The following is a 15,193-nucleotide window of genomic DNA, read 5'->3' on the forward strand; positions in this document are numbered from 1 at the left end:
ACTCGCCCCATCTGTTTTGGAAAAAAAAAAAAACAAAGAAAAATACCCCTAGGAAAAGAACTCAAGAGTGATCTAAAGTTCAGAATGCTTGGAAATGAATCTGCTATTTCTTGGTCTCAAGTAAACATTCAATAATTGTGGGTCTGTTTGTCCTGAGCCCTGGTGATATGGTGCTTAAAGGAATGGACTACTAAGCAGAGGTCAACAGTTCGAAACCACCAGCGGCTCTGTGGGAGAAAGATATGGCAGTCTGCTTCTGTAGAGACTTACAGCCTTGGAAACCCCATGGGGATGCTGTGAGTCAGAATCTATGGCAGTACATTTGGTTTTGGGTTTGTTTGTACTGTTATCCTTGTTAGGTGCCATTGAGTCAGTTCCGACTCATAGCACCCTATGTACAACAGAAACACTGCCTGATCCTGCACCATCCTCACAATCCTTGCTATGCTTGACCTCATTGTTGATGCCACCGTGTCAGTCCGTCTTGTTGAGGGTTTTCCTCTTTTTCGCTGACCCTCTACTTTGATGTCCTTCTCTAGAGACTGATCCCTCCTGATAACGTGTCCAAAGTATGTGAGACATAGTCTCGCCATTCTTGATTCTAAAGAGCATTCTGGTTGTACTTCTTCCAAGACAGATTTGTTCGTTCTTTTGGCAGTCTATGGTATATTCAGTATTCTTCACAACACCACAATTCAAAGGCATCGATTCTTCTTTGGTCTTCTTTATTCATTGTTCAGCTTTCACATGCATGTGAGGTGATTGAAAACACCATGGCTTGGGTCAGGCACGCCTTAGTCATAGGTGACATCTTTGCTTTCCAATACTTTAAAGAGGTCTTTTGCAGCAAATATGCTGAATGCAATTTTGATTTCTTGACTGCTCCTTCCATGGCTGTTGATTGTGGATCCAAATAAAACGAAATCCTTGACAACTTTGGTCTTTTCTCTGTTGATCATAATGTTGCTTATTGGTCCAGTTGTGAGGATTTTTGTTTTCTTTATATTGAGGTATAATCCGTACTGAAGGCTGTGGTCTTTGAAGACTGTGGTCTTTGATCTTCATCAGTAAGTGCTTCATGCCCTCTTCACTTTCAGCAAACAAAGTTGTGTCATCTCCGTAATGCAGGTTGTTAATGAGTTTTCCCCCAATCCTGATGTGGCATTCTTCTTCATATAGTCCAGTTTCTCGGATTATTTGCTCAGTATACAGATTGAGTAGGTATGGTGAAAGGATACAACCCTGATGCACACCTTTCCTGACTTTAAATCATGCAGTATCCCCTTGCTGTGTTGGAGTGACTGCTTTTTGATCTGTGTACAGGTTCCTTATGAGCACAATTAAGTGTTTTGGAATTCTCATTCTTTGCAATGTTTTCCATAATTTGTTATGATCCACACAGTCGAATGCCTTTGCATAGTCAGTAAAACACAGGTAAACATCTTTCTGGTATTCTCTGCTTTTAGCCAGGATCCATCTGACATCAGCAATGTAATCCCTGGTTCCATATCCTCTTCTGAATCTGGCTTGAATTTCTGGCAGTTCCCTGTTGATGTACTGCTGCAGCCACTTTTGAATGATATTCAGCAAAATTTTACTTACATGTGATGTTAATGATATTGTTCAATAATTTCTGCATTTGGTTGGATCAGCTTTCTTGGGAATAGGCATAAATATTGATCTCTTCCAATCAGTTGGCCAGGTAGCTGTCTTCCAAATTTCTTGGCATAGACGAGTGAGCACTTCAGTGCTGCATCCGTTTGTTGAAACTCCTCAACTGGTATTTCATCAGTTCCTGGAGCCTTCTTTTTTGCCAATGCTTTCAGTGCAGCTTGGACCTCTTCCTTCAGTACCATTGGTTCCTGATCATATGCTACCTCCTGAAATGGTTGAACATTGACCAATTCTTTTTGATATAGTGACTCTGTGTATTCCTTCGATCTTCTTTTGATGCTTCCTGTGTTGTTTAATATTTTCCCCATAGAATCCTTCAGTTTTGCAGCTCCAGGCTTGAATTGTGTCTTCAGTTCTTTCAGCTTGAGAAATGCTGAGAGCGTTCTTCCCTTTTGGTTTTCTATCTCCACGTGTTTGCACATGTCATTTTAATACTTTGTCTTCTTGAGCCACCCTTCGAAATCTTCTGTTCAGCTCTTTGAATTCATCATTTCTTCCTTTGGCTTTAGCTACTTGATGTTGAAGAGTAAGTTTCAGAGTCTCTCGTGGCAACCATTTTGGTCTTTTCTTTCTTTCCTGTCTTATTAATGACCTTTTGCTTTCTTCATGTATGATGTCCTTCCACAACTCATCTGGCCTTTGGTCATTAGTGTTCAGTGCATCAAATCTATTCATGAGATGGTCTCTAAATTCAGGTGGTATATACTTAAGGTTGTACTTTGGGTCTTGTGGGCTTGCTCTAATTTTCTTCAGTTTCAGCTTGAACTTGCATATGAACAATTGATGGTCTGATCCACAGTCAGCCCCTGGCCTTGTTCCATCGTCTCTGTCCACAGATGTAGTCGACTGATTCCTGTGTATTCCATCTGGCGAGGTCCACGTGTATAGTTGCCGTTTATGTTGGTGAAAAAAAGGTATTTGCAATGAAGAAGTTACTGGTCTTGCAAAATTCTATCATGTGATCTCCAGCATCATTTCTATCACCAAGGCCAAACCAGCTACCAATCCTTCTTCTTTGTTTCCAACTTTCACATTCCAATCACTAGTAATTATCAGTGCATCCTGACTGCATGTTCGATCAATTTCAGACTGGAGAAGTGGGTAAAAATCTTCAGTTTCTTCACTTTGGCCTTGGTGGTTGGTGCGTAAATTTGAACAATAGTCATATTAACTGATCTTCCTTGTAGGTGTACGGATATTATCCTATCACTGACAGCGTTGTACTTCAGGATAGATCTTGAAATGTTCTTTTTTGACGATGAATGCAACGCTATTCCTCTTCAAGTTGTCCTTCCCAGCATAGTAGGCTATATGATTGTCTGATTCAAAATGGCCAGTACAGTCCATTTCAGTTCACTAATGCCTAGGATATCGATGTTTACACATTCCATTTCATTTTTGACGATTTCCAGTTTTCCTAGCTTCATACTTCCTACATTGCACATTCCGATTATTAGTGGATGTTTGCAGCTGTTTCTTCTCATTTTGAGTCATGCCACATCAGCAGATTAAGGTCCCAAAAGCTTGAATCCATCCACATCATTAAGGTCGACTCTACTTTGAGGAGGCAGATCTTCCCTAGTCACCTTTGAGTGCCTTCCAACCTGAGGGGCTTATCTTCCAGCACTAGATCAGGCAGTGTTCCACAGCTATTCATAAGGTTTTCACTGGCTAATTCTTTTTTAGAAGTAAACTGCCAGGTCCTTCTTCCTAGTCTGTCTTAGTCTGGAAGCTCTGCTGAACCTCTCCGCTGTGGATTACCTTGCTGGTATTTGAATACCTTTGGCAGAGCTTCCAGCATCACAGCAACACGCAAGCTCCCACAATACAACGGACTGACAGATGCGTGAGGTTGTTTGTACTAGCTCCCAAAAATAAGAATGAAGAATGTAATAATGCTTACCCTATTATGTAAGTAATTAAAGAATCATACCTGCTGAGCAAAGAGGCACATAAATATTAACAGTAACTAGAGGAAGAGATTAAGCACCTACTGCCTTGGTTATAGCCCTGGTGGTGCAGTGGTTAAGAGCTTGGCTGCTAACCAAAAGATCTGAGTTCCAATCCACCAGCTGCTCCTTGGAATCCCTATGCGGCAGTGCTACTCAGTCCTATAAGGTCACTATGAGTCGAAATCAACTCGACAGCAATGGGTTTTTGGGGTTTTTTTTGGCCTTGGTTATGCTCCTCAGGTCTGATGGGTCCTTACGTGGCACCAGCTGTCTCCACAATGCTGTGTGTCCCATTTAGGACTTTGGAGGCTCTGGAAGCTGTACCTCCAGTTGGAGGTAGGCTTGGTTTTGTCCTGTTTTATGTATCTGTCTCCATATAAATACATTTGTGTATTCTTTGCTATATTTTTCATCAACCACTTATCCCAAAGCCTGTGATCAAAGGAAACATCAAAACATTGAATTTTGAATAAACATTTGTATTTATAGAAAAACCTAATTTTTCCAAATCATGCGTTTACTACAGATTTTACATCCTGAAGTTCAAACTCTAGATCTACAAAGCTGTGATATTTCAGATACTGCTCTCCTGCACCTGTGTAACTGCAGAAAACTGAAGAAACTAAATTTAAATTCCTCAAAAGAAGACAGAATTTCTATAACGTCAGAAGGTATGTGTCTTAGTCTGTGTTCTCTAGAGGAGCAAAACAAGTGAGACATATATATGAATATATATAGAGATTTACTTCACGGAAATAGCTCACGCAATTGTGGAGGCTGGTAGGTCCCAAATCCCATGAGTCAGGCAGTAGGCTAGAGAACTGCTGGCTCACAGGGTTGCAAGTCCTAGCAAACCCAAAATCTGCAGATATGAGACTTCTGCAGGCTTATGTCTCAAGAAACGGAGGTCAGGCAGTGAGAAGACTGCAGGTTCAAGAGAGAGAGAAAGAGAGAAAGAGCTTTGCCAGAGCATCCATTTTTATACTGGAGGCAGGCCACACCCACAAGGAAAGTTCCATTTCAACTGACTGGCTGATCACATCAGGTCACATTGTGGAAGATGATTACATTGTATTACATTATGGAAGAGCACCCAGAACAGATTCTGCCAAACCACTGAGAATCATAGCCTAGCCGAGCTTACACGCAACATTAATCATCACAGTATGTTTATTAGCACTGAAGGAACTGACAAATTCCTATTCGCCCATCCGGTATAATTTTGGAGCTAAGAAGGGGGAAAATATGTCAAAAGGAGTATGAAGATGTGAAAGAAATAGAAATTATCAAAAAAATTATCAATAAAAATATTGAGACTAAGATAAAGCATCCAAATTAGAATTCTTACTTAATTTTTATCACCAGTGCTGAAAGTTAAAAAATACATTGGGTAACTCACTGCCTTTCATTTTAAACATATTTAAAATATAGAGATCTCCATCAATGTTGTTTTTTCCTAGTGTAGTGGATAACCAGTGCACACTTTAAAGTTAAGGCTTTTTTGATGCAGTAAATAATGGAGAGTTAATTATCAAATTAAGCTTACTAGGCACTCTCTTTACAGTCTGTGCAATGCTTAGTTTTACATGGCCATGCAATTAAATTTTTTATTGTCACTATTAAATGAAATAGTGGATGTTTAACATTTTTTTGAACATAGGCTGTTCCTCTGGCTAAATTAAGAAAGAGGAATTTATCTGGCCAACTAGGTTTCTTGGAAATTTTGTGGGTAGTTAGCTATAGTTTTGCAGTCATCTTGCTTAGCAAGTTAGTATGTTCGTAATATTGCAAAAAGGCATAAATTTTAAAATATTTGCCTAAAGTAATGACTCACTAGAAAGAACTTCCAGGCTGGACTCTGATGGGTAAAATAACAATTCTTTCTTAAGACAAAGAAAACAATAAAATGACCTACCCATATTACTATCCTCCCTTTGTGTATTTTGACCATAAAGGTATCTTTTAACAGTGTTACAATGTTTGTTCATGACTGAAGGGCCCAGGAGCCCTGAAGTACTCTTATTTACGTGACACTGTCATGTACAAGTCTCCCATGTGAGTTTACATGAGTTTGGTTGAATTCATGGACTTCTCTTCTCTTGACCCTCAGTAAAAATGTAAGATTGGTCCAGGCCAACAGAGAAGGAACATAGTGACAGAAGAGAAATCCAAGTTTGAAGACAGAGTCTAAAACAGAAGGGAGAATGCAGAGGTGTAGGTATCATTACTAATGATAAGCGTAAAGACTGTTGCTTAAAGCATTTGGGCAACTTAAAATTTTTTTCCCCTTTAGAGTCTTCAAGAAAACTAACTTTATTACTTTAAAACTTTTGTTTCACCAAAAGGGAATCATCTGCTATTTATATATCTGTTTCTGAATGACTTTTGGCTATTTCTCAAAAGCAAATCTAACCTTAAATAGACTTGCCACCAATTGCAGATTTTCTGAAGAATATACCACAGGTTGTGTAGAAAATTCTGGAAACATCCCAGAAGAGTTTTGAATAATGACAGCATCAAGGGAAAATAAGTCCATCCTCACAGCTGGACTACTTTGGAAAAGGCTAATATATATACAGTTAGATGAATTAGTACTGGTGATTGTTAAAATGAGAAGCAGTAACATTTCTCATATGTGTACACACATATCTCATCAATATATAATTATGTTTTCCCCCAGGAATAAAAGCTGTAGCTTCATCTTGTTTATACCTGCATGAAGCTTTTTTGAAAAGATGCTGCAATCTCACTGATGACGGAGTCCTTGCTCTTGCACTCAACTGCCGGCTGCTAAAGGTCATTGATTTAGGTGGCTGCTTTGGTATTACTGACGTGTCCTTACATGCATTAGGAAAAAACTGCCTGTTCTTGCAGTGTGTTGACTTTTCAGCTACTCAGGTAAATGTAAATATAGACTTGAAACATATATACTATGTGTTTGCCCAGTGTTTTTCCATGACAAAATTCTTTTCGTTGTTATTAAAATGTTAACCACTTCATGCTTTGGTGGTTAAATAATTGCAATATAGTTTGGCAGATTCCCCTCAATTAGTTTAAATAACAAGGGTGAAAGGTATGTATAGTTAAAATACGTGTTTGCTGAATGGGAGGCAATGAAACTATTCTAATGATTAATAATTTTTAGAAAATTTTACTTCTATTATCTCCATTTATGTGCTTTGTTTACTTTTCTCTTTGCTTAGGTATCTGACAATGGTGTGATTGCACTTGTTAGTGGGCCTTGTTCCAAGAAATTGGAGGTAATTAAAAAGTATTTATAAATATGATGCTAACTATATTTATCCTTAGAACACTTTAAACCTACCAGACAACCAAGGCCTTATTTTTGTTTCTTTTTTGAAAAAAGTTTACACAGCAAATTGGGTTCCCATTTAACAATTTCTATACATATTGTTCAGAAATCCTGATGGTGTAGTGGTTAAGAGCTACAGCTGCTAACCAAAAGGTTGGCAGTCCGAATCCACCATGTGCTCCTTGGAAGCTATATGGAGTAGTTCTGCACTCTCTTATAGGGTTGCTATGAGTCGGAATTGACTCGATGGCAGTGGGTTTGGTTTGGTTTATACATATTGTTCAGTGACATTGGTTACATTTTCTATATTGTGTCAACATTCTCATTATTTCTGTTCTGGTTGTTTCACCTCCATTAATACAGCTTCCCTGCCTCCCACCCACCCCCCTCCCCCCTCCCCCCTCCCCACCTTCGCATTTTTGCTTTAGGGTAATGTTGACCATTTAGTCTCGTATAGATGATTTTTTTAGTAAAAGGAGCATAGTCCAGCCCCACAGTACTCATGGTGATATTGTTTATTTTATGAGTCAGTCTGTTATTTAGCTGAAAGGGTGAGCTCTGGGAGTAATTTCAGTTTAGAGTTTAAAGGGTATCTCAGGGTGATAGTCTTGGAGATTCTAGTCTCTTCGGGTCCAGTAAGTCTGGACTTTTTTTTTTAAGAATTAGAGTTTTGTCCTACAATTTTCTCCCTTTCTATCTAGGACCATCTATTATGTCCCTGGTCAAAACAGTAGGTAGTGGTAGCCTGGCACCATTTAGTTCTGGTCTCTGGATAGATGAGGCCATGGTTCTTGTAGGCAGTTAGTCCTGTAGACTAGTTTCTTCTTTGAGTATTTCGTTTCCTTCTTTCTCTTTTGCTCCAGACAAGTAGCAACCAATGCCTTATTATTAATTGGGTATTCCATGGACTTTTTTTTTTTTTCCTTTACCTCTTTATTCTAAAGAAAAACTGGTAAAGTTAGGGGATAAAGTATGTTTTAAAATAAAAATCCATTTTACGTCCAGTTAAAGTTCTTATAGAAGTTTTAGCTTCTAACAGATTTAAAGACACTCTTATTGTGGATAAAGATTGTGAAAATTTATAAAAGAAAAGTGACATTCTTTAGCAATTTTCAAGTTTGATATTTCTACCAGGGCTCCTAATTCTCTGGCATCCTGTATTTCTTCATAGCCACATTGTTGTTGTTGTTGTTGTTGTTGTTAGGTGCCCTCGAGTCGGCTCCGACTCATAGCAACCGTATACACAACAGAACAAAACACCGCCTGGTCCTGGGCCATCCTTACAATCGTTGTTATGCTTGAGCCCATTGTTGCAGCCACTGTGTCAGTCTACCTAGTTGAGGGTCTTTCTCCTTTCTGCTGACCCTGTACTTTGCCAAGCATGATGTCCTTCTCCAGAGACTGATCCCTCCTGACAACATGTCCAAGTATATAAGATGCAGTCTCACCATCCTTGCTTCTAAGGAGCATTCTGGTTGTACTTCTTCCAAGACAGATTTATTCGTTCTTCTGGCAGTCCATGGTATATTCAATATTCTTTGCCAACACCACAAATCAAAGGCATCAGTTCTTCATCGGTCTTCCTTATTCATTGTCCAGCTTTCACATGCATATGATGCGATTGAAAATACCATGGCTTGGGTCAGGCGCACTTTAGTCTTTAAGGTGACACCTTTGCTCTTCAACACTTTAAAGAGGTCCTTTGCAGCAGATTTACCCCATGCAATGCGTGTTTTGATTTCTTGACTGCTGCTTCCATGGCTGTTGATTGTGGATCCAAGTAAAATGAAATCCTTGACTGCCGGGGGCCAGCCTCAGCAAAGAACAGGGTCACCAGAGGAGGGGTAGAGTTTGATGAAAAAGAATGAGACGTAGTGTGTCTTATATTTTCATTCTGCAGAAAAAGAAGCCTGCTCTTTATTTTTTACATGGTCTTTTATATCATAAGCTTACAAAAGCATAACATCGCATGATCAATAAAGGGGCAGTACAAGATATAATCATTATAGATAACATCATTTCCCAGAGACATAATTTTCCAAGTGACACATAGTACAGTTCCGCATATGCACACAAGTACAATGAGTTTTTGTTTAATTGAAGAGAATATTTTGTTGATTTATTTTTACACAAAGTAACAATTGACTTCATACTGCTTTACACTTATGCTTAATCTTGCAATACCTTCCACAGTTTTTATAATAATTAATCTTTTTGCAAAAACCATTGCCACATAGGCTTTGTCCATTTTGTCCAGGGTGGCCAAATTCTTGAAGTCCAGCCACTTTGGGTTACGTCATATTGTCCACGATTATGCCAAGGACAATTAGCCCAATCTCTATACCCAAAGACCAGTCAAGCGCAGCAGTGAGCGGGGTAGACGAGAAGGTCGACCTGTAATTGGCTGAGAAATTGGCTGAGAGAACTCACTGCCTTTTGTTTTTCCACTTTTATGGGATCATGTGTGGGTGGTGGTTTAATCACAAAAGGGCCTCGGTAAATACCAGGATTCCACCATCCTGTTTTTGTTTTCCATAGTTGAGCTATTTGTTTTCCCCCTAAGACAACTTCATGTTGATCCCCAGGTAATACACGGGCTGTCCCTACCTGGGATTTTACCAGGGGATTATGAGTAGGACGCCCCCCTCCAAAGGTCCCTAAATCTATAATGGAATTTTATGCTTATACATTCTGCTATACACAGGCTGAAAATGAAACAGAAACATAACACAGATGACAGAGATATTCCTGACTTTTCAGGAATTCTTCGATGTTTATGCTGGGGGCAGTGGGTGCAGAGGGGCCGCCCTTGCAGCCTGGCTCCTCCTGACTTTTCAGGAATTCTTCGATGTTTATGCTGGGGGCAGTGGGTGCAGAGGGGCTGCCCTTGCAGCCTGGCTCCCAGCACTTGACAACTTCAATCTTTTCTCCGTTTATCATGATGTTGCTCATTGGTTCAGTTGTGAGGATTTTTGTTTTCTTTATGTTGAGGTATAATCCATACTGAAGGCTGTGATCTTTGATTTTCATTAGTAAGTGCTTCAAGTCCTCTTCACTTTCAGCAAGTAAGGTAGTGTCATCTGCATGACACAGGTTGTTAATGAGTCTTCCTCCAATCCTGATGCCCCGTTCTTCTTCATATAGTCCAGATTCTCGGATTATTTGCTCAGCATACAGATTGAATAGGTATGGTGAAAGAATACAGCCCTGGTGCACACCTTTCCTGACTTTAAACCAATCAGTATCCCCTTGTTCTGTCCGAACAACCGCCTCTTGATCAATGTAAAGGTTCCTCATGAGCACAATTACGTGTTCTGGAATTCCCATTCTTTGCAACGTTATCAATAATTTGTTATGAACCACACAGTTGAATGCCTTTGCATAGTCAATAAAACACAGGTAAACATCCTTCTGGTATTCTCTGCTTTCAGCCAGGATCCATCTGACATCAACAATGATATCCCTGGTTCCATGTTCTCTTCTGAAACTGGCCTGAATTTCTGGCAGTTCCCTGTTGATATACTGCGGCAGCCGTTTTTGAATGATCTTTAGCAAAATTTTTCTTGCATGTGGTATTAATGATATTGTTCTATAATTTCCACATTCGGCTGGATCACCTTTCTTGGGAATAGGCATAAATATGGATCTCTTTCAGTCAGTTGGCCAGGAAGCTGTCTTCCATATTTCTTGGCTTAGACAAGTGAGCACCTCCAGTGCTGCATCTGTTTGTTGAAACATCTTAATTGATATTCCATCAATTTCTGAAGCCTTGTTTTTGGCCAGTGCCTTCAGAGCAGCTTGGACCTCTTCCTTCAGTACCATTGGTTCCTGATCATACGCTTCTTCTTGAAATGGCTGAACATCGACTAATTCTTTCTGGTATAATGACTCTGTATATTCCTTCCATCTTCTTTTGATGCTCCCTGCGTCATTTAATATTTTCCCCATAGAATCCTTCACTATTGCAACTCGAGGCTTGAATTTTTTCTTCAGTTCTTTCAGCTTGAGAAACGCCACGCATGTTCTTCCGTTTTGGTTTTCCATCTCCAGCTTTGCACGTGTCGTTATAATACTGTACTTTGTCTTCTCGAGCTGCCCTTTGAAATCTTCTGTTCTTTTACTTCATCATTTCTTCCTTTTGCTTCAGCTGCTTGACATTCGAGAGCAAGTTTCAGAGTCTCCTCTGACATCCATCTTGGTCTTTTCTTTCTTTCCTGTCTTTTCAGTGACCTTTTGCTTTCTTCATGGATGATGTCCTTGATGTCATTCCACAACTCGTCTGGTCTTCAGTCACTAGTGTTCAATGCGTCAAATCTGTTCTTCAGATGGTCTCTAAATTCAGGTGGGATATACTGAAGGTCGTATTTTGTCTCTCGTGGACTTGCTCTGATTTTCTTGCATATGAGCATTTGATGGTCTGTTCTACAGTCAGCCCCCTGGCCTTGTTCTGACTGACGATATCGAGCTTTTCCATAACCTCTTTCCACAAATGTAGTCTATTTGATTTCTGTGTGTTCCATTTGCCGTGGTCCATGTGTATAGTCACTATTTATTTTGGTGAAAGAAAGTATTTGCAATGAAGAAGTGGTTGGTCTTGCAAAATTCTGTCATTCGATCTCCAGCATTGTTTCTGTCACCAAGGACATATTTTCCAACTACTGATCCTCCTCCTTTGTTTCCAACTTTCACATTAAAATCACTAGTAATTATCAGTGCATTGTAAAACCATTTAAAAAGATTTTGAATTATTTTTCAGCTTTTAGGTTCAATAACTGGTATGTCACCTGTATCTTGTTTCTAGATATATTAAGAAGCCTTTTATCTCAGGATTTTGGCTTCTTCCTTTCCTAGTTAACAGTGTTTTTTGTCTGTTTGTTTTTAACTCTTATTTAATATAGCCATGCTTTTTAACAATAAAGCACAACCAAATTATATTTTAAAGTAAGCAGGCTATAAATTAATTATAAATGTTAGTATTGTTAACTATTGTAATAGAATGGCAGTGTCATGTTTTTGCCAGAATATTTCCTCTTGAAGTATTGCCCAAAGAGATTCTCTTTTGTGATATTTATTTATCTGAGTCCTGCTCGTATTACTGTCATGTATATAATATTATTAAAACTCTTTTTATTAAGAAATACCACATTTTTCTTATACCAAGTTCCAAATTTCAAATTGCATACTAAATATAGGGGCAATAAACTCTGCCATAATCCTTACTGTTTTCAGTGTTAACATTTGTTGAGCACTTACTATATGTTAGCCTCTGTGCTGCCTTGTATTTATTTTTGTTGTGTTTGTTAGGTGCTGTCAAGTTGGTTCCTACTTACAGAGACCCTATGTACAACAGAACGAAGCACTGCCCAGTCCTGTGCCACCCTCACAATTGTTGCTATGTTTGAGCCCATTGTTGTAGCTACTGTGTCAATCCATCTCATCGCGGGTCTTCCTCTTTTTTGCTGACGTGCTACGTTTATATGTATTAGGTCATTTAGTTCTTTTTTTTTTTTTTTTTGCAACCAACTAAATGCAATATATATTTTAATAAATTCTATAAATAAGTGATGGCAACACACAAGAATGACTGTTTCTTTTTTTGTTTTTTAGCTTTTTTTCATTGTACTTTAGATGAAGGTTTTCTGAACAAACTAGTTTCTCAATAAACGGTACACATATTGTTTTATGACATTGGTTAACAACCCACGACATGTCAACACTCTCCCTTCTCGACCTTGGGTTGCCTATTACCAGCTTCCTGTCCCCTCCTGCCTTTTCCTCCTTGTCCCAGGGCTGTTGTGCCCCTTTAGTCTCATTTTGTTTTATGGGCCTGTCTAATCTTTGGATGAAGTGTGAACCTTGGAAATAACTTCATTACTGAGCTAAAAGGGTGTTCAGGGGCCATACTCTCGGGTTTCTCCAGTCTCTGTCAGGCAAATAAGTCTCGTCTTTTTTTGTGAGTTAGAACTTTATTCTACATTTTTCTCCAGCTCTGTCCAGGACCCTGTACTGTGACCCCTGTCAGAGCAGGCAGTGGTAGCTGGGCACCATCTCATTGTACTGGACTCAGTCTGGTGGAGCCCATGGGAGATGTGGTCCATTAGTCTTTTGGACTAACCTTTCCCTTGTATCTTTAGTTTTCTTCATTCTCCCTTGCTCCCAAAGGGGTAAGACCAATGGAGTATCTTAGATGGCCACTCACAGGCTTTTAAGACCCCAGATGCTGCTCACCAAAGTAGAATGTAGAACATTTTCTTTATAAACTATGTTATTTCAGTTGAGCTAGATGTTCCCCAAGACCATGGTCCCCACAGCCCTCAGCCCAGCAATTCTGTCCCTCAGGGAGTTTGTATGTGTCTATGTAGCTTCCAAGGTCATTTAATTCTTACAACAATGTTATTGTTGTTGTTAGGTATCATTGACTCGGTTCTGACTCATAGCAATCCTATGTACAACAGAACAAAATACTGTCTAGTCCTGCACCATCCTTACAATTGTTGCTATGTTTAAACCCATTTTTGCAGCCACTGTGTCAATCCATCTCACTGGGGTCTTCCTCTTTTTCTCTCACCTGGTACTTTACCGAGGGTGATATCCTTCTCCAGAGACAATATTACCCCATTATTACTACCATCATGGATGAGAAAATACCCTGTAGGAAAAATAGGGTTAAGGGCTCTGAAGTTTCTTGGAGCTATGTGATTCTTTATAACTAATATTCATATTGCCCAAAATAAAAAGTATAAAAACATAATAATTAAAAATATCTATAATATTTGCAATTCTTAAATTACAAATAATGGGTATTACACAATTTCAGTTTATCATACTTTATAGAAAGTTTTCAGATTCCACTAATCTATAGTGTTGTGAGATAGTTTTATTTCATTGAAACTATCTTTTATTTGTTTCAATGACATTAAAAGTACTAAAGATTCATCTTTACCTTATTTTGGTTTATTATCATTAGTGGATTTAATAATATCACAAGCAGTATCTCAAAATTGCATTAAAGACTGATAATGGAGATCAACTTCAGCTTGACAGCATATGTTGATAAACCCAGACCAAACCTGTTTTTGTGGTGTCGATTCTGACTGTGGTAACCCCATGTGTTGATAAGGCTTTAAAAATTGCCCTTTGCAAGAATGAGGAACACCAAAGACATAAGGTAAAGATGAGCCCAAGAGATAGAAAGGGCCACAAAAACCAGAGACTACATCAGACTGAGACCAGAACTAGGTGGTGTCTGGCTACCACCAATGACTGCCCTGACACAATAGTGTCCTGATGGAGCAGGAGAAGAGTGGGATGAGGATCTCAAATTCCCAAAAAAAAGACCAGATTTAATGGTTTGACTGAGACTGGAGGGACCCTGGAGGTCATGGCCCCAGGGCCCTCTGTTAACCTAAGACTGGAACCATTCCCAAGCCAACTCTTCAGACAGGGATCGGACTGGACTATAAGACAGAAAATGGTACTGGTAAGGAGTGAGCTTCTTATCTCAAGTAGATACATGAGACTATGTGGGCACCTCCTGTCTGTAGGTGAGATGAGAAAGCAGAGGGGGACAGGAGCTGGCTGAATGGACATGGGGAATACAGGGTGGAGAGGAGGAGTATGCTCTCTCCTTAGGTGGAGAGCAGCTAGGAGTACATAGCAAGTTGTGTATAAGATTTTGTATGCGAGACTGAATTTGTAAGCTTTCGCTTAAAGCACAATAAATTAAAAAAAAAAATTGCCCTTTGCCCAATATTGGCTCAAAAGACAAAAATCTGCTCTAGACATTCCAAACTCCAGCTTGGCCTACCTGTGGATAATGCTTCTTGGGTTTAGGTGGTAATCATTTATTGCTAGAATTGTTTGAGTTTATGGTTAAGGCTTTTTTGGACCATCCTGTGTTTATTTTTCTTTGTTAACTTCAAGAATGTTTTACAGTCCCCTTTGTGATTAGGGTATGTTTACATTTGGAATTCTTTCACCTTTCTTATAATTGCTATGTAGACTCTAATTTCAGTACTTATCTTTATACATTGACACTGGATTTTGGAAAGAGCATATGTTGATTTGACCACTATTTCTGGTACAGAGGGGCTACTCTATTACCATTACTCTGTTACAGTTAGTATAACTATGGTTTGGTATGGTCAATCAGAAACCCTGGGTTATTTCAGTTTTGAGCTGACATCATTTTACCTAATCCAGATATGCTGGGTGTGTCACATTGTCAATAAAAACACTCAAAAGTCTGCAAACC

At 39.1% G+C, this 15,193-nt stretch overlaps 1 protein-coding gene across 7 annotated transcripts in view; it reads left to right on the forward strand.

Moving 5' to 3' along the window:
* Positions 1 to 15,193, forward strand: part of AMN1 (antagonist of mitotic exit network 1 homolog) — a 66,167-nt gene that overhangs the window by 22,540 nt on the left and 28,434 nt on the right. For 6 of the 7 annotated variants that reach the window (XM_023555234.2, XM_023555224.2, XM_023555237.2 and 3 more), the window contains 3 exons: positions 4,153 to 4,297; positions 6,307 to 6,524; positions 6,830 to 6,886. In XM_023555234.2, the coding sequence (XP_023411002.1) occupies positions 4,153 to 4,297; positions 6,307 to 6,524; positions 6,830 to 6,886 (420 nt within the window). Of the gene's footprint in view, positions 1 to 4,152; positions 4,298 to 6,306; positions 6,525 to 6,829; positions 6,887 to 12,243; positions 12,431 to 15,193 lie in introns of those variants that run through there. The other variant, XM_064284424.1, reaches the window with a different exon arrangement.

The sequence above is a fragment of the Loxodonta africana genome, chromosome 4, assembly GCF_030014295.1.
Source record: "Loxodonta africana isolate mLoxAfr1 chromosome 4, mLoxAfr1.hap2, whole genome shotgun sequence".
Classification (NCBI taxonomy): Eukaryota; Metazoa; Chordata; class Mammalia; order Proboscidea; family Elephantidae; genus Loxodonta; species Loxodonta africana.